Raw genomic sequence first — 24,668 nt, 5'->3', positions numbered from 1 at the left:
AAAGTTACAAGTAAGGCTGTAAATACATGTGGAAGTAATATTTATAATGCAGAATGATTTGACATTTTGATACTTTCTACAAGTATGAGTGAGGTTTATAATAAGTCTATAATATGAAACTGGGTGGAGTTGACAGCCTCAAAAATATCAACTCCACTCCTTTTTGTGAGATCACTTTTCATCTGCTTTGAGTAGCAGTGTGGCTGTGGGCAGGTCATCAGCCCTCTCAGACTCCTTGGTTATAAAGCAAGGGAGGTGGCCCTCATTTCTAAGGTCTCCTCCAGCTTTAGCATCCCAACCAAAACTCCATAGGGTACAAAATAAAGAAATATGCCTTATAGATCAGGAATACTTTTGTTTTACTAGAAAAGTCAAGTATGAAAATGCATTGGCTACTACTTCTATGTAATCTTTTCATTTTGGTCATTTGGTTGAAAACCTCACCAGTGTTTACCAAGAATTCATTTAGTGCCACTTGTACCAGGCACTCTGCTAGTCCCTGGAAATCCGGCAGTGACCACAATGCAGCGTGGTCTTTGGCCCAAAGCACTCATTCAGATTTGTGGGAGGCCGACATCTCACAAATCTTTCTTCCCCTCTTAAAATACTTTCCAAGGTGACACGCAGGAGCTGTGGAACATTTAACAGGCATGGGTCTATTCTTGAGAGTCTATTCTTAGAAGAAGCTGTTTTAATCTCATTAAAGCTGTTTCTTGTATTGCTGTACGTATGTCTTAATAATTCTTTTTTTTTTTTTTTTTAAATATATCTTCATTGATTTCAGAGGAAAGGAGAGGGAGAGAGAGCGATAGAAACATCAATGATGAGAGAGTCATTGATCAGCTGCAGCCCGCAACACAGGCATGTGCCCTGACCGGGAATCAAACCCGGATCTCCTAGATCCTAGGTCGATGCTTAACCACTGAGCCACGCCTGGCTGGGCAATAGTTCTTTACTATTCTTTCTTGATTTATAAACTTCAGACAGTTTATATTGACTTCTGGTTATGGTAGATGAAGACTTAGCTATTTTACACCTCTTCTCACTTCCCTTTACTCATCTAGCCAAAATAATTGTTATAATTTCAGGATTAAGTCAAAAGTTTAGATTTATGTAAAATACAGTTTTGGTTTCATTGTTGCAGCATGCTTTTAAGGAGGGTGTCTTTTTGTCGTTGTTAATCTTCACCTGAGGATATGTTTTCCATTGGTTTTTAGAGAGAGTGTAAGAGTGGAAGGGGGTGGGGAGAGAGAGAGAAACATCGATGAGAGAGAGACATCAATTGGTTGCCTCCGGCAGGCACCCTGACCAGAGGCGGGGATCAAGCCTGCAACCCAGGTATGTGCTCTTGACTCGGAAATTAAACCCTCGACCCTTCAGTGCCCTGGTCGTCACTCTAACTGCTGAGCCACACCGGCCAGGGCAAGGAGAGTGTCTTTTATATGTTTTTTGTGACCAGTAGCACAAATGGAGTGCCAGAAATGACATGAAAACAGTATTTGAGTGCTCTCACAAATGCTAGTTTCATGGAATTTCTACCAAATGTGTGTTAGAAATTGCTGCTTTACTCTTTGTATTAAAATTTATACAAAACACAGACACTACCTTAGTGGGAGATCATAATTTTTTATAACTGCCAGACTTCTTAGAACAAGTAATGAAATATTTGAAAATTTTGCATTTTGATTACTGGGAACAGGTTAGGTGAGATGTAAATTCTCAGTCTTTTATTGTCTTGGTTGTCAAAGCACCAGGGAGCGGACCCTGGCTGGAGGGTGGCACTGTGCTATATTGGTCAAAGCTGAGAATGTACTGTGACGCTTTTGATTTTTCTATTCTAGGCAGGCAGGTACAGATTTTATCTGGCAGTGTCATATATATTATGATAAAAAGAAGTTGCCATTATATATTTCTGTTAGTATTTTGTATTTGTCTGGTCTAAATTTATTGCTTGCATTTTCCCACAAATTTGTTTTTATTTGCTTTTTTAAAATCAACTATAATACTTTGAATTTTTTGTCTTTTTATAGTAATATATGCTTTTGTAAAACAGATATGAAATTATAAGAAAATCAAAAAAGAAAAAAAGCACAACTGGTAATCCTACCCACTCATAGACAAATACTGTTCTTCTAGATCATTTCCTATGTGCGTGTTTACATGTATACATATTTTTACGGAGTGAAAGGTCGCTTCAGGATTTGAAACTAGAATTTTTTTCATTTAAGAATGATGCTGTAAATTTTCTACAATAGTGTGTATATGTATATATATATATAGTGTGTATATGTATATATATATATATAGTGTGTATATGTATATATATATGTAAAATATATTTTCATACAAATTATAAAAATTATAGTAATTGAATCCTTTAAAAAATCTGAGATGCATCCTCACTTTTCAGAATCTAATTCTAATAGTTAAGTGTGTCTCTGCTTACATAGGGTTTGTATTCTAAGGGCAGAAAATAAGTCATATAAATTAATATGTAATGTGCTTTGAAGTAAAATAAAGCAGGGTGAGGGGATGGGACATGATGGAAATAGTGTGTCTGGAGTAATGTGTAGTAGATAAGATGGTCGAAGAAGATCCCTCTATTGAGTAACATCTGAGCAAAGACCTGGATGGTGTTTGAGCAAGGGCCTGAACAAATATGAGGAAAGAGCCAGGCAGAAGAAACAGCCAGTTCCAAGGTCCTGGGGCAGGATCATGTTAGCACAGATGCAAGAATGGACAGAGACAACAGAATGGAAGGGAGCGTGGATGTTTACATGAGGAAGGGAGCCAGGGGCCAGGTGAAGTAGGCTGTGGTAAGGACAGGAGATGGTATTTACTTTTTATTATTATTACTGATTTAGGGAGGGAGGGAGGGAGACAGACATCAATTCGAGAGATACATTGATTGGTTGCCTCCCGTATGTTCCCCAACCAGGGATTGAACCTGTAACCTAGGCATGTGCCCTGACTGGGAATCAAACCCGTGACCTCTTGGTGCACAGGATGGCACTCCAACGACTGAGCCACACAGGCCAGGGCTGGTATTTACTTTTTGAAAGTTTCACTTGGGGGGGGGGGGGGGGGGAGGTGCTCACGTGCGTGCACATTCTCACATAGATTGTTGCTTTATCAGTGTCTGGAAGAATTTACAGAGAAGAAAGGATTTGAACTGGAGGTTGGAGGTGGGGTCAGCCTTGGTCAGGCTCTGGGAGCTCTGGGAAGGCACAGTCTCTCCTGTCCTTTCATCTGTAGTGTCCCTCCCTCAGGAAAGTTTGTTGAATGGGATGTGAATGAGGGTCCCATTTTATTTTATTTACTTATTTTATTTTTTTAAAATATATCTTTATTGATTTCAGAGAGGGAGAGGGAGAGAGAGAGAGAGAAACACCAATGATGAGAGAGTCATTGATAGGCTGCCTCCTGCACGCCCCCCACTGGGGATCAAACCCCCAGTCCAGGCATGTGCCCTGACCGGGAATTGAACCTCGATCTCCTGGATCGTAGGTCAGTGCTCAACCGCTGAGCCACGCCAACCGGACAAGGGGCCCATTTTAGAAGGCAGCTGGAATACTGTTTGAACTTACATCACAGCAAGAGATTCAAGGTATTGATTCTTGTGAGGTGGGTCACCAGTGTTCGGAATCTAAAGGGTATGAGGTAGAGAACTTTGGGAGAATAGAGCAGTTACTAATGCCACCTATAGGTAGACAGCTCAGGTACCCATCACACATACCGCAGTTCTCACTGTAGCCTGTGATTGAACTGTAATTGTGGGTCTTGTTTTGGGGGTGTGAGCTGGGGGACAGGAAGTAAATTAGCTTCAAGGAGGACACATAAATTACAGGAGGGCAACGGACATTATGGTGAAAGGGCTATCAGAAGAGTGTAAGATTGCAAAGCAGCAGAGCTTCATAATCAGGTCTATTACCTTTCCTCCCTTCTCTGGATTTTCCTCCAAAGAGTTCTGAAATTCCAGGGCCAGATGTTTGAGCTAAAATACATGCTGTTTGATTGCAGCTTTTAGTTACCTTTTAATTTGAAGCGCAGAAATAGTGCTATAACCACCTGTTTTATATTCTGTTAATGGTCATTTAAAAAAATAGACATACTCCTCTACCACTGGCTGTCACCATTTATGAATGGACAATTTTCCAGATGGCTATTTGTAAATCATCAGTGTGGAACTCTGTCTTTATCCATGTAGAAGCAGGGTTGGAGATGGTGAATGGGGCTCAGGCCAGTGCAGAAAACTCCTTTGCATCCGGGATATACCTGTAGTATGTCATTGGGCAAGGAGAATGCTAGGCTATTGTGTAAAGCTGTGCTTCTGAGAAAAAAATCCCTAAAGTGGTATAGTTGGACCTCAAGGCATGAGCAGACCCTTTGGGAGTGTGTGAGGATAGATAGAGTCCATATGGTATTTAAAGGCCTAATTGAAGGCTGAGAGGGTAGATTCTAAGGTAATAGAGGATAGGCCCAGGGGTAGCCTCAGTAACTTTAAGGGACAGAAGAAAATGTCTGCCTCTTTGTTATAATGCCCTGGTATTGATATTGATTCTGAGTTGGTTTCTTGGTCATAGTCTCTAACCACAAAGCCTCAAGGTTAGTCTTCCTGTTTCTTTTCTACTTACCCTATGATTGAAGGTCATATGGGATTTTAGATTTGGCAGAGAGCTTGTCTGACCCGTTCAATTTATATCTTTGAAAAATCAGATCCAGAAAGATGCGTGCTCCTATGGGGCTGTCCTAAGGACTGTCCCTAAAACAGACACATGTCTGTTTTGAGTTTTTGCAAAGCATTTACTACTAGTGGGGAAGGGAGTGAGTAGGTAAAAGACCCCGTCTTCTTCCATATTATTTTTTCATTTGGCCCTTCAAAGTAAAGTCACCTGGAGGGCTGAAGTAGGAATTGATCGCATTTCAGGGGAAGGACAGGTTCTTGGTTTCATCACAGGAGTTGTGTCGAGTGAGCTCTGAGTTGAGGAGCAACATGCCAGGAAGGGAAGCCTGGTGAAGGTGCCCTAGAGGGATATGCCACTTCATGGACCCTGCCCGGCCTCTGGAACCAGCAGTTTTATGTCAGTGGAGGAGGAGATGTGATGGAGAGGTTCGCCCTGACTCTTTGCCTGTCTTCAGCAGTACTGCCAGTTCCTCTACTGCAGACCATACCTCTGCAGCAGAAGGGAAAGTCTAGAGTGAGAAGGTAATCTCAGGCAGCTGAGTGGGATGCAGAGGGAGGAGGGAAGGGAGATTTGCAGCAGAGGCCACTAGGAGTGGTGGGCAGTCCCTGTGGACAGTGGACTGGGGGGACTGTTCAGGTGTCAGGGCCTTCCCAAATCAGGACTACCTTCTACTAAGTGACCTTGTGTTTGGAGCTTCTCACAATTACTGCCAGTGATGTCAGCAGCACCAGAGATTGCCTCCTTTCTGGAAATGGCCAGGAATCATAGACTCCCTTGTCCCTAGAGAAGTAGGCAGACCTCCGGAAGACAGTTACAGAAGCTGTATTCAGCCCTTTAACATTTCCAGATTTTTCTGACGCAGCCACAGTAATAATATGAGAGAGAAAAAGGCAGAGTAAGAGGCAGTCCCCAGCAGCTGTTCCAGGAGAGGGAAGAGAAGAAGAGCTTCACTCTCCCTCGTTGCCCCCACCCGGCATTGAGCGCAGTCTAGGCACCGTTCCTGTGTGTCTCTGTTGACCATCCCGGAAGTTACATTCTTACCACATGAGGAACTGACTGGGAGAGGCCCAGCAGCACCCCTGAGCTTCAGTCTGTGTTGTGCACTGAAAGATGGGATTTTTCTTGTTGGTCCCACACTGCACTTGCGATGCTCAGTGTGCTCATCAGGGCAGTTGCTCTTTGCTGGGACGAGTAGTTGGTGTTGGAAAATGGGTACTGTTTCATAGGAGTGAGTTTTCTAAATAATTGGTGTCTACCCTTTAAGCATCAACACATTCAGATATTAGTGGAGAGCCTTCTGATCAGATCCTTCGCTTCCCTATACAACTCCCAGTTGGTTTTAGCTGAGTATAGAAAGGCTCTCGGACCATTGTTTCTCAGAAATGTGGTCAGAGGGCCACCTGTATCAGAGCAACCCAGAGAAGGGGAGTCGGTTGAAAATGTAGATTCCTGGCATCCTTGACAGTCGGGCCTAGAAATCTGTTTTATAAAAACAATTGCCCAGGTGGCTGTGGGGCACCCAAATAGGGGTTCTGAAGAAGTGAGGGCACAGGTTTTGTCTGGTATGTTTACTGCTCCACCCTTAGCACCAAGAACATTGCCTGGCACCTGAAAAGTATGCAGCACATACCTGGTGAGTGAGTGAGTGAATGAGTGCCATTTTCTGCTGCTGCTCTGCTATGGGTTTGGGAATCTTGTTAGAATTTAATAAAAACGAATAGTATAAGCTATCTTAAGTGACAGGATAGGGGCTCTCCTCTATGTAAATTATTTGAACTCTAAATGCTAATGTGCCCCTTTTTTCATGGCCCAGAGGTTTGTTTATTTTAAGTCAGGCATAAAGTAGGTAGATACTTAATGGCTGTACGTTGGATTCCTGGTTTTCAGCTCTGTTCTAAATGAGGTTGCTTCAAAAATGAGGAGCCTTTGTGTTACTTTGACCTTAATATTTATCTGGGTTATTTTAAAAGATTAACTTCCAAAGTTCTGTTAGCTAAGTAAGATGGAGCTATTTAAAAACCCAAGATAGACTTTTTTGTGCCTACGTGTGGTTACGAGTCCTGCCCCTCACCCCCTGCTGTGGAGCAAAATGTCTGCTTTCTAAAAATACTGCTATTGAAATATTCCCAGGCCCCAGAGGGGGTTAAATTGTGAGAACAATAGGCATGCCTTGTCATCTTTCATATGCTTTGAGATTATTGGGATTTGAATATGTTTCTCTTTCCCTCGAATTTTTAAGTCTGAGAGTACCACTCCAAACCTTTAGAGTCTCTTCTGTTACTTATTTTCTTAACAAGCAGACATTAAGTATGCATTGTTTTAAGTATCTTTATCTACTCTATTCTAATTTTTTGGTGTTTTTTTAAAGTATGTTTTTATTGATTTCAGAGAATTTGAGGGAGAGGGAGAAACATCAATGATGAAAATCATTGATCAGCTGCCTCCTGCACACCCCCCGACTGGGGATCGAGCCTGCAACCGGGTATGTGCCCTGACCAGGAATCGAACCTCGTTCTCCTGGTTCATGGGTCGATGCTCAACCACTGAGCCATGCCAGCCGGGCTGGTGTTTTATTTTTAATTCAACTGAAAAGTACGTTATTCCTGTTGAGAACACACACACTTAATTAAGAAAAAGAGTACTGTGTATCCCAATGGAACAGTGTTTTCTCATTAAGGTAAGCAAGGCACAAATGGAGTACCTCTTCAATACCAATTTTTTTTTTTTTTTTTTTTAAATAAGTGATAGTTGAGTGCCTTCACAATGCCAGGACAAGGCTAGGCTCTGAGATGGAGATGTGAACAGCATCGTTTCTGAACTTAACGGGTTCAAATTCTAGTTAGAAAAATGGACAACCAGCCATTGTGTCAAAGAGCAGAAACGTATGTATGAGGGTAGTGGGAGTACAGAAGAAGTGAAGTAGAACTAAATTGTGAATTGTGTAGGGTTAAGAGCTGGACAGGGTGGGGCAGGTTGCTACTGGCAGAAGGAAGGGGCTTCCTGGCATGTGACTTGATATATTCTAAGAGTGGGAAGGGCTTCTGTGAGCCACGGCAGGAGTAACTATCTCTATGCTAAGGACTTCACTTTGTTCATCAACTGATAGAGATTTGCTGAAGGAACTTTTGAATAGCACCGTGTCATGAGCAGATTTACAGGAAGAGTGGGGTTGAAGCAGAGCTATCCGAAACATGCTGAGGGGCGAATTAGAAGGGACTCGTGTAATCTGGAAAAGAAAAGAAAGCTCTAATTGACAGTGATTTTACAGCGAAACCAGAGTTTTCAAATGTGTTGTTTGCTTTACAACTCCACACATTCTGAAATTTTGGTTTAGCAGTAAGATTCACAAAACTTAAACACAATGTAAGTTTCAGAAAGTTTTATGAAGTGTCAGGTATTAATTTCTTTTGGTGATTTCGGCTTTAAATTCTTCAACTGTTGGCTCAGTACAGTTACTTATGTGCTAACCTACAACAGTCTTTTTCTGGTACTGGTATGTGTGCTCAGCATGGAAGTAATTACAGCTACTTGAGAAGACTGAGTTCTCTCTTCATCTATGGTCCCAGAGCTGCCTTTTCTGCAGAGCATTTGTATTGGAAACTTTTACCATTTCATTTACAATCTCACTAAGGTGGTAAGTTTATAAAAAGTCCTGTAAATACGCTAGATGAGCAGAATTTCAGGAATCTGGAAGCAGGAACTAGGAGAGTGAAATTAAGCACTTGTTGTATGTGTAAATAGATATTAGGTACGTCATTCAAAATCAATCATAGTTAGATAATACACTTATAATATCAAGGTCAGCATTATTCTTAATTATGCCCCGAATTCTTAAAACATGCTGTTTTTGCATGTATTTTGCCAATCTCTTTTTTATTTGAGCTTAAGTAGACCAGTATCAGTTGACATTTAGTTTTTTTAAAAAAGCTGTTCTGGCCAGGCTTGGCTCAGCAGTTGAGCATCAACCTAGGATCCAGGAGATCACGGTTCAGTTCCCAGTCAGGGTACATGCCCAGGTTGCGGGCTTGATCCCCAGTGAGGGGTGTGCAGGAGGCAGCCGATCAGTGACTCTCTCATCACTTGATGACTACTCTTTCATATCTCTCTCTCTCTCTCCCTCCCTCTCTCTCCCTGAAATCAGTAAAGATACCTTAAAAAAAAACTGAATTGCAAACAACCGTGGCAAAAGGTAAGGCAAATAAAATAGGGAAAAAAGATAAGAATCCACTTACTTTAAAAGAACTATTTGAAACATTCTTATTTTATAGATACGCATATAGCTTACAATTCTGTATTGTGCAATATTATTTTATTTTCTACTTTGGTCTCTGCTTTTTCCTGTAGGATTTCCTTGTGTTTAAACACACAGTTCATATATTTATCGTGTTTACATGCTTGCTTTTCTCACGTTTAAAAGGTTTAAGAGCAGGGCTGTATCTTATTAGTCCATCTGTTCCCTGCATAGAGAATGAGACTTAATGAAGTATAATCCATTGTATTTTCCAGGTGTTCATGATCTTTCTATCTTTCTTTGTTTTTTTGATCATTACCATTTTTTCCCTGACTCTGCATAATTGAACTGGATTTTATGGATGGAAAGTCTAAGTAGCATCAATTGTGTCCTGCCTTTCCACCCCATCTGCTTTGTGTGGCCTTTATCTGATCTGAGCTGTTGCCACCTCCTTCTTTCCATTCCCTCTACCACCAGGCCCCGTGATTCTGCATGTTTTTCCGCATTCTGTCACCCCCCTCTGAAGCTGTGTGCTTGTCCCCTGCCTGAGTGCTGGTAAGACAAAGATCAAATTCTGTCACAGGCCAGGCAGGTTCTTCATAATCTGGCATCCACTAACCTCGGTCTCAGCCTCATCTCTAGCCTGTCACAAGTCCCTGTGCTCCAGTTTTATATTAAAACAAACAAAATATGATTTCCCAAAAATGCTATATTATGTATCACCCCCTGCCTTTGTACCTCCTCTCTGGGCACTTTACTGAGCAGGCAGCTGTTCCTTGATTCTTCTGTGCTCCGTAGCATTTTGTTCACTCAGCAGTTGTAACTTGCACCAAACTGTATTATTACTTTGTGTATCAGGTTTCCTACTAGACCACGTTTTTTGTTTTGTTTTTTAAATATACTTTTATTGATTTCAGAGAAAGGAAAGGAGAGGGGGGGAGAGAGAGAGAAACATCCATGATGAGAAAGTCATTGATCGGCTGCCTCCTGCACGCCCCAAAACGGGGATCGAGCCCGCAACCCGGGCACGTGCCCTGACCGGGAATCGAACCCCCACCGCCTGGATCCTGGATGGGCGCTCAGCCGCTGAGCCACGCCCGGCTGGGCTAGACCAAGCTTTACAAAGCCTCTGACCTACTTGTTCTTATTCCTCAAGGCCAAACAGTTCCCAGCATATCAGGACAGTCATGGTACTCTTGAGAGTGGTGTTACTTAATTTCTCTCAGGTTATGGAAATATGAAAACAAGATAATATATAAACTTAGAGATATAAATGTTTAGACCTAAAATGCCTATGTGCCTAATAGGCACAGTAGTTTATTATGCCATCTGAAAGGGCATCTGTGAAAGTATTCCAAACAAGACAATTAAAATTGACTATCTGGAAAATCAGATTCTTAGGGTGCCATCTGGGACACATTTGGGGCTAGATAACCTTAATATAAATAAAAGCAAAGAGTGCTAGTACTTTCCAAGATTGTGATAGCTGTACATTGTTGCCCATTACTGTGATGCTGGTTATCAGCATAAGAAAAGATAACACATAATGGACTCACAAAAATTTCTGAAGCCTGGATGAGCATTTAAAAATTTTTGCAATTGCAGTTGGCATTTAATATATTATTTTCAAGTGTACAAGATATTGGTTAGACATTTCTCTAACTTACGAAGTGATCCCCCAATAAAGTCTAACTGACACCATACATAGTTACTACAATGTTGTTGACTGTATTCCCGTGACTTTTTATAATTGGCAATGTATACATCTTTATCCCTTCACCTTTTCTGGATGAGCATTTTTTAATGTTTTTTTCAAGTGTAAAGATTCTAATCAGTATATTCTTAGTATAACCGTTGTATATGAATCTTTTGAGCATTGCAGATAAAGGACCTTTCAATGTTTGCTTTAAACACAAAAGCTGTCTGATTTTAGTAATTATCTTTTAATTTCAAAAGAAACTGTGGTTTTTATCTTTCAGTGTTGAAAATGAGCCCATGAGTACAAGTCAGAAAAAGGAAAATGTACTTTCATCAGAAGCAGTAAAGGTATAGTGTTAAATTAATATTTTATATCAAGCAAATATTTTTCTTAATTTCTGCTCATTCTTATTTTTTAGATTCTTTCATCTCATTTTACGTTCTAAAAAGAGCACCTTATGCGGAAATCCAGCCAAGCTCTACCAAACATTTGCATCTTAGGGTGGGGTAGATATTGGGGGAGAGGGCACTGAGGGAGTTGAAAGAGTGTGGGGTTCTTATCCCCGCTTGGCCACTAACCAGCTATGTGGCCTTCAGCTGAGGCGGTTAACTTCTTTGTGCCTTAGTTTTCTAACCTGTAAATTGGATCATATGACCTCCAGAGCCTCTTTCTGTAGGAAGGTCTTTGATTTATGTTGTGTTTTCTCAAATGCTGCTGAGAAGTAATAGTGCTTTTAAGAGTAGAAGTTAATAACGTGTTCTCACATGTCACTAGTATGTGATATATTTGGTTAGCTCACATATGAACTGGCTTCCCTTTCTTCTAAAGTGTATAAGCTATAATACGCCTACCTAGATAGTTATTGACAAGTGTGGTTTAAAAACCTTGAAAATCACTAAACCTTGTAACATTTCTTTTTACCCATGAGAATTTTCTATAAATGAGGTGTTTGCGTTGTTTGGTGATGTGAAGCCAGGTATGTGATCACATTTTGGTAGCTCTCCCACATTTGTAGAGTTTGGTCCCAGTTACTTTCCTTAAACCTGATTTGTGACAGTCAAGCATAGTGTGTACTTTCCAGATATTTCAGGGTAACTTATCTTGGTCAGTAGGACCAGGAAGTCATCTGAATTCATTACTGACGTGGGGCACTTTTAAACACTATGTAAGGTTCAAATGCATTAAATATGGCCAAGATAAAGCTGTTTTCATTCTTTAGTACTGCTTTTAGAGAGGAAGAGAGAGAAAGAGAGAAACATTGGTCGGTTGCCTCTCATGTGCACCCTGACTGGGGATTGAACCGGCAACCTTTTGAGCCACCTGGCCAGGGCAATATAAATAGTTTTTGAAAGAAAATCAGTATCTGGTTTTTTTTAAAACTTTACTGAAAGAAAAAATTAGGATTACCTTGATTCTCTTATCTTTCTTCATTCCTTTGTGAATTTGGCTGCAAAATCCTGCTCCCAGGTTTGTTTTTGTTGGGGGTTTTTTTGATTTGGGGGAATTTTTTTGGTTCTTTTAAAATTGTTTTTTATTGATTTTAGAGAGAGAGGAAGGGAGAGGGGAAAGAGAGAGAAATATCAATGATGAGAGAATCATTGATCGGCTCCCTCCTGCACCCCCCTACTGGGGAACAAGCCCACAACCCAGCACATGCCCTGACCAGGAATCGAACCATGACCTCCTGGTTCATAGGTCAACGCTCAACCACTGAGCCATGCCAGCTGGGCCTACTCCCAGTTTTCATACCATCTCCCACCTCCTCTTTTGCAGCCAGTTGTTAGCCAGCCTGCAGGTCTATCACTGCACAGACGGTAGCTTTCTCCTTCCATTTTACATGTCTTGATTTGTGGTACTTCAAGATTCTCACTTCTAATGCTCTGCATATGACCTTGCCCTTGAATTGCTTCACAGGAAGTGTTACTGGCGAGATCTCAGGCTTCGAGTTTCTTTGACTGCCAACTCTTGCCATTCTATCTCTTAATCCCTCATGGCTTCCATCCCCACCCTGACCTTTGCCAAACCTTCCTGTTCTTGTCCTGTTCTTCCCTCTTGGTCTTGGCTTCTTTCTCTCCTCAGCCTGTAACTGATAGTGTACTACTCAGCTCTAATCTCACTGTAAAAACCTTCAGTCTCCAAACTTGGCCTTCAGACTTGAATGTCCAATGGTGCTTCTTTCCACCTGCAGAGATTTCATCCAAAAAGCCACATGTTTGTGGAGTCAGTAAATATATATGGCAGGCAGATATAGTGGCTGGGCCTTCGTGATTACTGTCTTGTCTATCCATTCTTAATATCTTGCTTTGAGTGCCCAGGATAATTTCAGTTTGAGAACTGGGCCCCCAGGTAAATATGATTCACAGTGATGAGACTGTTTCTCTCTAATTTGAGGCCTATGAGGTTCCTTATACACTGGCAGCCTAGTTAGCCCATAATAGAACAGGCACCATGGAACTCTCACTGTGGTAGCCTGAGCATTTTGGCCCATGTAACTGGTTTTTTATCTTCCAGAAACTACTGTTAGAATTTCTTCAGGGACCTGTTACTGCCAGGCATCAAAAATATGTATTTTAATAATACCAATAGTCAGCCCCATACTTTGGGGTAAAAAATGTTAGCAACGATATTTGTGATCTTATTTTAAATAGTCTTAATTTTTTTGTTGTGTGGTGTGTTTTTTTACTCAAAATATTACAGAGGTCTTCTTTTTTCTTCATTGACCCCTTCCACCCTGCACCCACTCCTCTCCCTAGGCCTCCACCACACTATTGTCTGTGTCCATGGATTATGTATATATGCATATAAATTCTTTAATCTCTCCGCACCCACCCACCCCCACCTTCCCTCTGAGATTCGTCAGTCTGTTCCATGCTTCTTTGTCACTGAATCTGTTTTGTTCATCAGATTATTGTGTTTAGATTCCATATGTAAGTGAGATCATGCGATATTTATCTTTCTCTGCCTGGCTTATTTCGCTTAGCATAATTTTCTCCAGGTCTATCCATACTGTCCCTTAATTTGTTTTGACATTTAACAAGTGTCATAAAACATGCATTTGTTGTCTTTCTATCGAATGTTTTCTGAGATGTAGTACTCCACTGTAATGAGATGTTTCTTGCCATACTTCCATCTTGTTAACCTGAGTTCTGTGGTAATGCTTCTGTGATAAGAAAAAAAGTGTACGTTTTTCCTTGAGTCTGAAACATAACAGACTTATGTGTAATAAATATTCTTACACATTTCTTTTTGTGAGTTTTTGACTTTGAGATACCAAATCAAGATATTGAAGATTGTTTGGTCATAAGCTTAAGCTGCAGAAATTAATTGTATTTTTCAAGCAGCTAGAGACCAGAAGCTTTATATCATCTTCTGACATCGTTATATTCTTAGTTCTTAAAATATCACTTATATGCTATATAGTCATGTGCTGCTTAATGACAGGTACATTGTGAGAAATGCGTCATTTAGGCAACTTTGTCGTGGCGTGAACATCACAGAGTGCACTTACACAGACCTAGATGGTTCAGCCAACTATACACCTAGGCTGTGTGGCATGGCCTATTGCTCCTAGGCTACAAACCTTTACAGCATGTTACTATACAAAACATAAGATTAAATAAGCATAAGCCAAGATGACGCAGTCAGGAGATATAAACACCAGATGAGGCTGCTACTGGCATGACACAACATACTCCTTTTTTTTTTTAATTTTTATTTATTGATTTTCACGAGAGAGAGGAAGGGGGGCGGAGAGAGAGAGAGATCAGTTTTTTGTTCCACTTATTTATGCATTATTGGCTGTTTCTTGTATGTGCCCTGACAGGGGATCGAACCTGTAACCTTGGCATATCAGGACAATGCTTTAAGCAACTGAGCTACTCGGCCAGGGCTATGACATACTCTTTTACAGCAACCTTTTTTTTAAATAAGAAGAAAGAATACACTCTAAAACAACAATAAAAAGTATAGTAAATACATAAACCAGTATGTAGTCATTATCATTTTTAAGTATTATGTACTGTACATAATTGTATGTGCTATACTTTTATATGACTGCAGCACAATAGGTTTGTTAACAGCAGTGTCCCCACAAACGTGAGTAACATGCTGCACTACAGTGTTAGCAGGGCAGCAGTGTCACTAGGCGACAGGAATTTTCAGCTCTATTATGATCTATGGCACCACTGTCGCATATACAGTCCATTATTGACCAAAACACTGTTAAGCAGTGCAAGACTGTACAAATTTTGCTGTTTTGCTAACACTGGGGCTATTTCTTACACTTGCATCTACTATTCCACTGTAATATGAATATTTTTTATATTAATCAGGTTTTTTATATCTAGCTGGCAAAACTTCCAGGTAGTTCACATTCTACATTTATTTCTCTGTGGGGTCTACAATCTTCTCTTGCAACCTTAGACTCTTGCCGCATTCGTGTCTACTGTTACTCATAAGAGAGGGACAGGTTATAATGCTCTGCTCCCTTCTACCTACGGCAGAGGAATATTCATGCCTTTCTCCCTTCCAAGGCTAAGCTCCCTAAAGACTCCTACCAGTGGTATTCGCTCTTACTTCCTGCCTTCTTTTGGGCCTTGCCTTGACTCCATCCCTCCATCTTCACTGGTTTCTGTTTCTCTCAATTCATAAAATTTTTAAAACAGTTATGTTTTCATTTTGTTGCTCTGGTTTTTTGGGTGTGTTTTTTTCAGTCTATTGTTTCACTTTATTCATACCTTTTACCCAAAAGTTTCTTTTATGAAAGTCTGTCTTAATCACTATTTAATTCTTAACGCTTCCTAATCGGACTACTCCCTCTCCCCTAGTTCCCTCAGACATGGGAAGCCTAGTACTGTGCCAGGCACACATGTTATATATACTCAACAAGTAAGTTATTAAATGAGTGAAGGTCATTCCAGGAAACTGGTGACTTCTTGCTAACCATATTCAGTGGCCTTTTCTTAATTCTTATTTAATCAGCAGGGACACTTGATTTTCTAAGTCTTGTCTCCTTTTCTGAAATTTTCTTTTTTTTATCTTCGCTTCCATGATACTGTACTTTCTGGTTTCAACTCCTCCTGCCTCTGGCCGTTTCTTTCCATTTCCTTCACTGAGTCTCTTCTGGCTAAATTACTATTCATGCAGATGTTTCTGTAAGCCTCAGCCCTCCTCAATGTCAATCTTCTAAAGTAATGCTTTCAATCTCATTGCTTCATCTTTATGATCTTAAATCTCTACCGACATCCCTCTTGAGCTCTAGACTTGATTGTCAGCATTTCAGACATTTCCATACAGATGACCTTTGATAGCTCAAATCCAGTCTGCCCAAAAGTCTCTGTATCTTCAGGGATGTTCTCTGTATATATTTGGTTGGGAGAGAGAGGTGGTGGAAGGTAGGGAGGATCATTTAACTGCTTGGGATGGGGGAAGATCTCTGAGGCTCACGTTCATTTGGAGGTTTTCAACCACACTCTTTACTTCTAGTATCGTCAAATCTGCACTTTTTCAGGTTGTCTGCAGGTGGATTGTTTGCCTTATCATCAGAGTTCCCTGTTGTAGACACAAGGGTGGAAGTTTTTTCTGGTCATTACTGTGACTCTGTCTGCCTTTGCCCTCTAAATCTTTTCTGAAATCTCTTATCTGCTAATATCTACTCTCTTCCTCTCTTTGTATTTATAACTTAAAACAGTTCCTTTACTATCATTTTAAGAGTGTCTGGTACAAGAAAAGAAATCTGTGTGTGTATCTACAGTGTTAATCAGAACTTTTATCTCTCTCTATAGTTGAAGAAAGTGAATCTCAGATTGTCACTTGACAAAACTCCCGCTGTTAGGAGGCAGGAGAATTCAGATGCAGTTCTATCCCATCCTGTTTCCCATTTATTAACATAATTTATAAGATATATTCATAAACTAAATTTGTCAGAAAGAAATTCTACTAAAAAATTGATGAAAGGGACAGCCAGGGCTTCAGCCTGTTGTGTGGCTGGTGCCTTGATATCTCGGAATTTTGGGGTGTTGAATGTATTGGAAGGTATCTGTTTGGTTTGCAGCAGCGCCAACCTATCACAGGCCTGGAGTGGCCCTACTCTGTGGTATGATGGGTGTACCCTATCCAGACGGAAACTCAGTGTGAGGAGTCACGGACATACTCTAGATTTCTATGAGTAAATTTGCCTGCACGAGTGACAGGTATTGAGAGCATTAAAGGGGACTCCAAAGAGCTCTCGTCAAATTAAAAGGGTTTCTTATTCTCGCCCAGTGTTTTCATTGGAGAAGTCCTTATACCACAACAGGAAGCAGTGGCTCTTCCCTTACATTATGTCATTTTGTCCCCTTTTCTTCTCACCTTACACACCTGCCCTGGTGGATTTGATTGCTGCCTGTGACATGTTCGCCTGTGACAAAGCTCCTATCTGTCCTTCCATTCCTGGGCTTTAGGGTGATAGAGCCAGTTCGTTGATTGACCTTTCCTGTGAATGTCACTGGGTATGAGATTTGACTTACTCAACAAGTTGAACTCAGTGTATTTCACCTTAATTCCCTTTTCTTTCTGAATTCCCTGTCCCGCTAAAATGTGCCCCAAGTTACCCAATCGTCACATCTGGGAGTGATTCTACAATTTTGTTTCCCTCCCCTTTGTGCCAAGTCTCATCAGCAGCCCTTCTTTCCTGCCCATACCCTTTGCTACAGTATAGCTCAGACTTTTCCTGTTTAGATCAGCAATTTTTACCTATTTTTTTCCCCCCTGACACATGGGATAGATGACTGTCTTGGGTCACCTGGGGTTAAGGGCACTTCTTTAGCATATTATATATAACTACCATCCCTTTATCAGAAGTTACATGGAAATGAAAAATGAAAAGTAACACCACAGATACGTAACCTTGATTCCATTCTACAGCATTTTTAAAAAGTGAGTTTGCACATACCTGTGTTGCAGGTTTGATCCCAGCCCCAGTTGGGGCGTGTGCGGGAGGCAGTCAATTGATATGTGTCTCTCACATTTCTCTCTCTCCTCTCCCCACCCTTCCACTCTTTATGTGAAAGCAATGGAAAACTATCCTCCAGTGAGGATATTTTAAGAAGTGAGATTTCAGCTTTTTAACTAATGTAGTAACAAATTAGTTGTGACATCTCAGAACTGATCACAACACTGGTGTGTTAGGACATAAAAGTTGCAGGTAACTTTCCTTATGTTAAACAATGACCAGCTTGGGGCAAAATAGTTGATGGCCAACCTGCTTGCCCGTTCTAATTAATTAGTGGAAAAATAATTCTGTGATAAAAATACAATGTTATTTTTCAAGCAAAATTACTTTAATGCTAAGGGGATAAATAGCTCATCTCTGCGCCTTAACATTAGTGGTAAAATCCATTTACTGAAAAATATTGTTGAGGCAAATGTGTCAGTAGTCTGTATGGAGTTAACCAGCTAGCCCACCACAAACCAAATTCATTATGATAAAGGTAAATAGTGATTTATATTTTAAAGTTTAACACCACTTAAACTATAGCTAACTCAAAATATTAGTAATAATAAATGGGTAATAAATACTTTCCTCAAAATTAAGGAAATTTCAACTGCCAGGCTAATACTTTCCCTTTATTAGAAGGAGTAGATACACAGTGCAATATACAGATGATGTGTCACAGAACTGTATGCTTGAAATCTGTAATTTTATTAACCAACCTCAATAAATTTAACTAAAATATGCATAATTCAAAAAAAAAGATGTTAAGAGATTGCACTGGTCTCTTCATCTCATCATCTCTGCTTTTCTTTCTGGAACGTGTCACCCTTCTCTCTGACACAGCAGTCACTCCCTCCAACAGGTGTAGCGCTGGTCCACAAAATAGAAACAAAAAGCCATTTTTTTCTGTCTTGGACCTTAAACTGTCGTCTTACGTCTTTCATTTTTTTTTCTAGTTAAAACATCTCTCAAATGTGTTCCCTTCCATTTGCAGACTGTCTCTGTTTCCTTACTACTTACTCACGGCTGAACGCCTTGAGTTTGGGGCTGTGCTCACAAATTCCTGAGCTCTTAGGACTGTTTCTCCTGCATTCCGGGGGCGTCTCTATACTCTTCAAACCTTCATTTATTAATCCAACAAATATTTGGAGCGTTTTGGGCTCTTATTGTCAGGTGCATTTCAAGGTGCCAGAGATACTGCAATGAATGAAGCAGACAGAATTCTTTACCCTTGTGGCTTTTACATTCTAGAGGAAGAAACAGGTATTAAATAATGTGAGAGAGAGAGTGTGTGTGTTTGATACTGGCAAGAACAAATAGGGGAAAAAAAGCAGAGAAGGGATATAGGCAGTTTCAGAGTGGAGGGGTTTACCCTTTTAAATAGGGTGGCTGGAGAAACTCCCACTGAGGAGGTAAGTAAAGATGTGAGGAGGTGAGGAGGAGCGAGTCCTACAGCTCTCTGGGGGAGGGCATTCTAAGCAGAGAGGCGAGGGAATGCCCAGTCCCCCACAGGAATGTGCCTGATGTCTTTGAAGACCAGTGACCAGGACAGTCCTCACCTTTCTTGACCTCACGGTGCCATTTGGCATGTACCCCCCTTTGCTTTTGGAAGTAATCGTTGACCTTATGCCTTTGGAGACTAGTATTCTGGAGGGTGAGCTGGTCCAGTTTGGGCCTTCTCCAGCTCCTTCACGGATTTCTTCTCTTCTTTGTGCCTGCCTTTTAATCTTTTTTCCCTAAAGCTCTTTGGCTGGTCCCCCTTTTACCCTTGCACACATTGTGTATCACCAATTGTATTCTTAAACTGTGTCCTGACTGCTTACTAGATATCCTGGCTTGTACATCACCAGGGGACCAAAAAAAAAAAATCAACATTTGACATCTAAATAATTTGTAAACAACCCCCACACATACACACACACTCAGAGGCCCTAATCTCACCTCCCGTTGTATTTCTAATATCCATTTTTTAATTACTCAAATAGTGGCCCAGTTTATAAAACTTAGTCATCTGTGACTATTTTCCCTCACCCTCCACTTCTCATCAGTCATCTTATCAACCTCAGTCTGTCCTCTGTGCCCCAGTCTTCTCCAGCCACGCCGGGCCATAATAAATACACCTCATTCTCCTCTACCTTTGTACATGCTAAACTTTGTGTCTAGAATGCTCTTCTCACCCCTCAGGAGCAGGCTCAGATGTTACCACCTCTGTGCAGTGGTTCTCCCCAGTCCCGTTACTTGTGTCTCCCATTGTGCACATGCCTCTCGTGAGCCCCACACAGTGATGCAGTGATGAGTGTCTTACTAGACCGTAAACTCGTGAAGCTGCAGCTGTCTTATTAATCAGTGTACCTAACATTTCCCTGTATTTCCCTGTATTGGACATAAGCAAAGAAAACAGATGAATTTGGACCAAATGGTACTACCCTAACAGCACATCAAATTAGGGGGGAAATTTTAAGTTCCTAAGGTACATATGCCTTCATCAGTAGCTTTTATATTTTATTTGCAGGATGCCAACATCTTTGAGAACAACTGGGATCGATGTTTTGTCAGTGTTTGCTTGAATCCCTAGTGCTTTCATTCCACTCACTTGTTGGAACAATGGCAGACAGCCCTGTTGGCAGGCGGCACGGCCCTGGCTTGTGGCAGGCTGAACTTCATTGTTGTCTAAGCTGAGGGCAAAGAGCAGCTGTTTCAGATTAAACTCAAAATTTTAATTACATAAATAATTTATTGTGTTTACTTGGAATAGCTGCGTTTTTGCTGCTAGTTTCTTTTTTCCCCTAAATTTAGATACTTTTTTCTGGTTGAGGGGATTTTAATTATTGATAAAATTTTCTCATAAGATGATTAGGGGGGAAAACTAAGCAACTAAGACATTTAAGGAAATTGGAAAAAAAATGCTCTTCAGTAAACTTAAGATACAGGAATTCTGGAAAAGCAAGCTAAAAGTTGAGGGGAAAGAGAAACCAGTGAGAGAGAGAGAAGGAGAGAGAGAGAGGGAGAGAGAGGGAGGGAGGGAGATATATATATGACTGAAAAAGTTAAATGTGAAGGCTTTTATTAGTTTAGCAAAACTAGTTTAGAAAATAGTCTATTATACTTTGAAAGGAATTGTCAAGTAAAAATAGTAATTTAGGCAGTGAAATACTATTTTTGAACAGAAGTTATTTATCTTGAGATTTTGATAGTCAAAAAATGTAATCTCCTTGTTCTCATAATTCTTCCCTTTTAAAACCATTGCCCCAATTTTATGTGACTCTTCGTCAGTCTCTAAAGCTTTTTAAGAATACAAAGTTCGGCAAAGGTAGGTTTGCAATTGTGAGTACGTGAAACACAGTTTATTCCTGTATTGTTATTTATTAATGTATTATTTTTTTATATGACCAAGTGTCAGCCTACCTTTGCCCTACCCTGTACTTACAATGTTGTGATGAGTAGCTACGCAGGATGAGCAGTCATTCATACTAGTTATAGAAAAAAAAAAATCACGATTCTATTCGTGTTGTAGCATTAGTTCATTTGACACAGGAAGAAATATTATGACTGGAAATTATAACAAGTAAAGGGAGTAAAGGACAAAAAAAATGCATACCTTTCATACACAGGAGCATTTTCACAATGTCACCTAGCGTATCTTATGCTGCCACCCTGAGAGTCCATTTGTGCAGTTTGTGTGAGGAGAGGGCGCAGCTGATTTATAGTGTGGGCTCCCATCGTGACACCAGGTTGGCTGGCTGAGATGGAGAGGAGCGGGATCAAGTTACAGTCAAAACCAGTAAAAGGTAAGACTTTTAGTGACTCTAGAAGGCTGGTGATATTCTAAATGTAGAGACTCACAAGTGATATTAAGGCCCTAACATACAGAAAAATGCTTTTTGTTTATTCAAAAATACCCTGACACCCAGGGTGGGAACAAACTTAAAATATAGTTTGCTCAAAATTAATTTCCTGGGCTAATGGGTTCTCATTTTCTCAGCCTTTCATATAAATTTTATTAGTGATTAGTGGAAAACTCCTTTGAACTGTTTTGAATTTGGGTTAAAACATGGAACGAGGTGAACAAATGACATAATTACGATGCTGTTGCCTTCTGAAGGATCAGCTTCTTACAGAACTTTGTCACGTGGAGCCCTGCAGTGCCCTAAGGTGGTTTTTACCTTGGTGTCCTGATCTCCTTCTGAGTCACACTTGAGCTTTCCTTTTATAAGCACTAGTGGGCATGACACCTGACAGAGACATCAGGCGCGCATTCCTTTTACAAGTGGGTGAGCGGGCATGTTTGGAAGGCTGGGTGAGCTGGCGCGCTGGCCTAAAGCAAATGAAGCTGTGGGGAGCAGGGGGCCGCGCCAGCGTGCTCTTTGATGCGGCAGTTTAACCTGTCCTCACACGGAGCACACGTGAATGCGTGTGCTTTACTAGTTCCTAGTTACGGGCAGGTAAAATGCACTCGGGAAGTATTTGACATCTGCAGGAATCCCCCGTGCTGCCATGGTTTGCATTAATGTGCACGGCAGAACTTTGTGTTTCAGCCTGAAGAGCTTTCCTCTGCCTCGATGCCCCATGTTGCCATCTTTCCTCATCTAAGGACCAGTCTTACACAGTGGGGCAGCTTCACGGGTTAACGCAACACTGAAATGATAAAGTCTATTTAGGTGTTACTTGTCTGCTGTACCGAGTGTTTGAAAATACTGTCCACTCGCTTCGTAATAAGAAAGGCTAAATTTAAATTCACATAAGGTTTACCTGGATCTGCTCCCTTCCTTATCTCCCCATGCTGAACCCCTCACTCTTCTCACTTTGTACCATGACCTCCAGTCATGTCAAACTCCTTAGAAGCTGATACCTCACTAAACACAAAGGAGGGGAGAAAGAGGAGGGGAGAGGGAAGAAGACACACACGCATCACAAAGTCACTTTGTAGGTCTCCTTCCAGGGTCCCTTCCTCCAGGGAGCACCCCCTAGGCTATCTCCTCTGCTCTCACCGCCACCAGATCTGGACTGGCTTTCCCAGGTGTGCTGTACCTCTCTCTTCATGGCATTGACTGTGTAGCTTTGTGAAAGTTGTGCTCACTGCCCTTCAGTAGATTGTGAACTTCCCAAGGAAACAAGTCATCAGTCTTATTCATAAACATGCCCCAGGGCCTAGCTCAGAGTATATCATGCAATAGGTTGTCAGTCAATCTGTGTTATTTTTTAGTGACGATGCTTGTTATTCTCTGTTTGTTTTCAAAGACTCCCCAAAGTGAGCACAAAAGGAGCCATGCAGAGAAGCTAATCGCTCTTCCAGCGCCAGAAGATTCCAAAAAGTCAAATGACCTTTCCAGCCCCACTTCAGATGGCAGAACAGGAGAAAACGATCGACAGCCAAAAGAGAGCTTTTTTCAGTTTCTTGGTAACTTATTCAATATCTCCGGGAAATCATCTCTTGCTGAGGCCAAGCAGTCTTCTCTCAAAGATGACCGTGACAAAACTGAGAAAGACTTACAGGGCCCCAGGGGCCATCGTGAGGAAGGGGTCAGGGAGGAGAGGGAGATTTCCACGGACTCCCCGGGAACCCAGGCGCTTCCGGCAGAAGATCGGGAGTCCAACTCAGCTGAACTCTCAGGTGCCTTTTCTTTGGATACAGCACAAGACAGTGACCAGGAAACCAGTGGTTTCATAAAGTAAGTTTAAGATTTCCTTGCGGCAGAGTCTGAGTTTTGGACCTGGCTTTTGATTGTTATTTCTGTTAGTTAAAGGGATTGGAAAACGTAACCTGTGATGTTCCTGCTAGTAGGTTAAAAATTTTATAATTCTATATACCACATGTAATGTAGGGCCTTTTAAGCTATTTTATGGGGTGACACTAACACCTTTTATGTGCTGACTTTGTCATGGTACGAGATTTATTTCTAATTTAAGACTTCCTTGAAGGGGAGTATTTTCTGTTGTCTGAGTTTTTCCTGTATTAGGACACACAATGTGTTCAGTGCCTTCATTTGAGGAACAAATATGGTCCTATAGTTTGTATTCATAGTCTATCAGTATCTTTTCTTTGTGGAATATAATTACAGAGGTTAAGAGAAGAAATTAAATTGACCCTATCCATAAAACTAACCTTATGAACCTTTTCCACAACTCTAAATAAACTGAAATCTGCACAGATTTTAGGAGCACTTCACCACCCGTATGTTCTTTGCTTGATTAACAATCAATCGCTAATTTTTCTTTTACTGAGATGAGCCAGAAGGAATATTTTCTTTCTTTTTCAATTACAGTTGATACTCAATATTATATTAGTTTCAGGTGTACTTCAGAGTGGTTAGACATTTGTATAACTTACAAAGTGATCCCCTAGTAAGTCTAGTACCCACCTAGCACCATACATAGTTGTCACAATATTATTGAGTATGTTCCTTGTGCTATACTTTACATCCCTGCCTGTGACTATTTTGTGCCTGCCAATTTGTACTTCCCTAATTCCTTCATCTCTTTTACCCAACCCCCCACTCCCCCTTCCATCTGGCAACCATCTGTTTATTCTCTGTATCTGTGAGTGTGTTTCCATTTTGTTTGTTTTGCTTTTTAGATTCCACATATAAGATCATATGGTATTTGTCTTATTTCACTTAGCATAATACCCTCTAGGTCCATCTCTGTTGTTGCAAATGGTAAGAACTTATTCTTCTTAATGGAAGAGTAATGTTCCACTGTATATGCCCTGGTTGGTGTGACTTGGTTGGAGCATCGTCCCATGCACCAAAAGGTGGTGGGTTTGATTCCCGATCAGGGCACATACCCAGGTTTCAGGTTTGATCTCCAGTCGGGACACCTGTGGGAGACAAACAATCGATGTTTCTTTCTCCCTCCCCCTCCCCCCCCTCCCCCCTCCCCCCTCCCCCTCCCCCCTCCCCCCTCCCCCCTCCCCCTCTCCCCTCCTCCCCCCCCTTTCTCCCTGTCCCTCTCCCCCTCTCCCTTTCTCCCTGTCCCTCTCCCTCCTCTCCCTTTCTCCCTGTCCCTCTCCCTCCTCTCCCCACTCTCCCCCTCTCCCTATCCCTCCCTGTCCCTCTCTCCCCTCACCCTCTCTCTCTCCCC

The 24,668-nt window shown here is 41.2% G+C and overlaps 1 protein-coding gene across 3 annotated transcripts in view; it reads left to right on the top strand.

Annotated features, from left to right (window-relative positions):
• Positions 1-24,668, top strand: part of CRYBG3 (crystallin beta-gamma domain containing 3) — a 98,433-nt gene that overhangs the window by 6,477 nt on the left and 67,288 nt on the right. For all 3 annotated transcript variants that reach the window (XR_013998874.1, XM_081138344.1, XM_081138345.1), the window contains exons 2-3: positions 10,896-10,962; positions 22,827-23,257. Coding sequence is in view for 2 of the 3 variants with exons in the window: in XM_081138344.1 (XP_080994470.1) it covers positions 10,896-10,962; positions 22,827-23,257 (498 nt within the window). In the remaining variant the exon portion in view is untranslated. The remainder of the gene's footprint in view (positions 1-10,895; positions 10,963-22,826; positions 23,258-24,668) is intronic.

Source organism: Miniopterus schreibersii, assembly GCF_964146895.1.
Source record: "Miniopterus schreibersii genome assembly, chromosome: 5".
NCBI lineage: Eukaryota > Metazoa > Chordata > Mammalia > Chiroptera > Miniopteridae > Miniopterus > Miniopterus schreibersii.
This window is presented reverse-complemented; position numbering and strand designations above follow the sequence as displayed.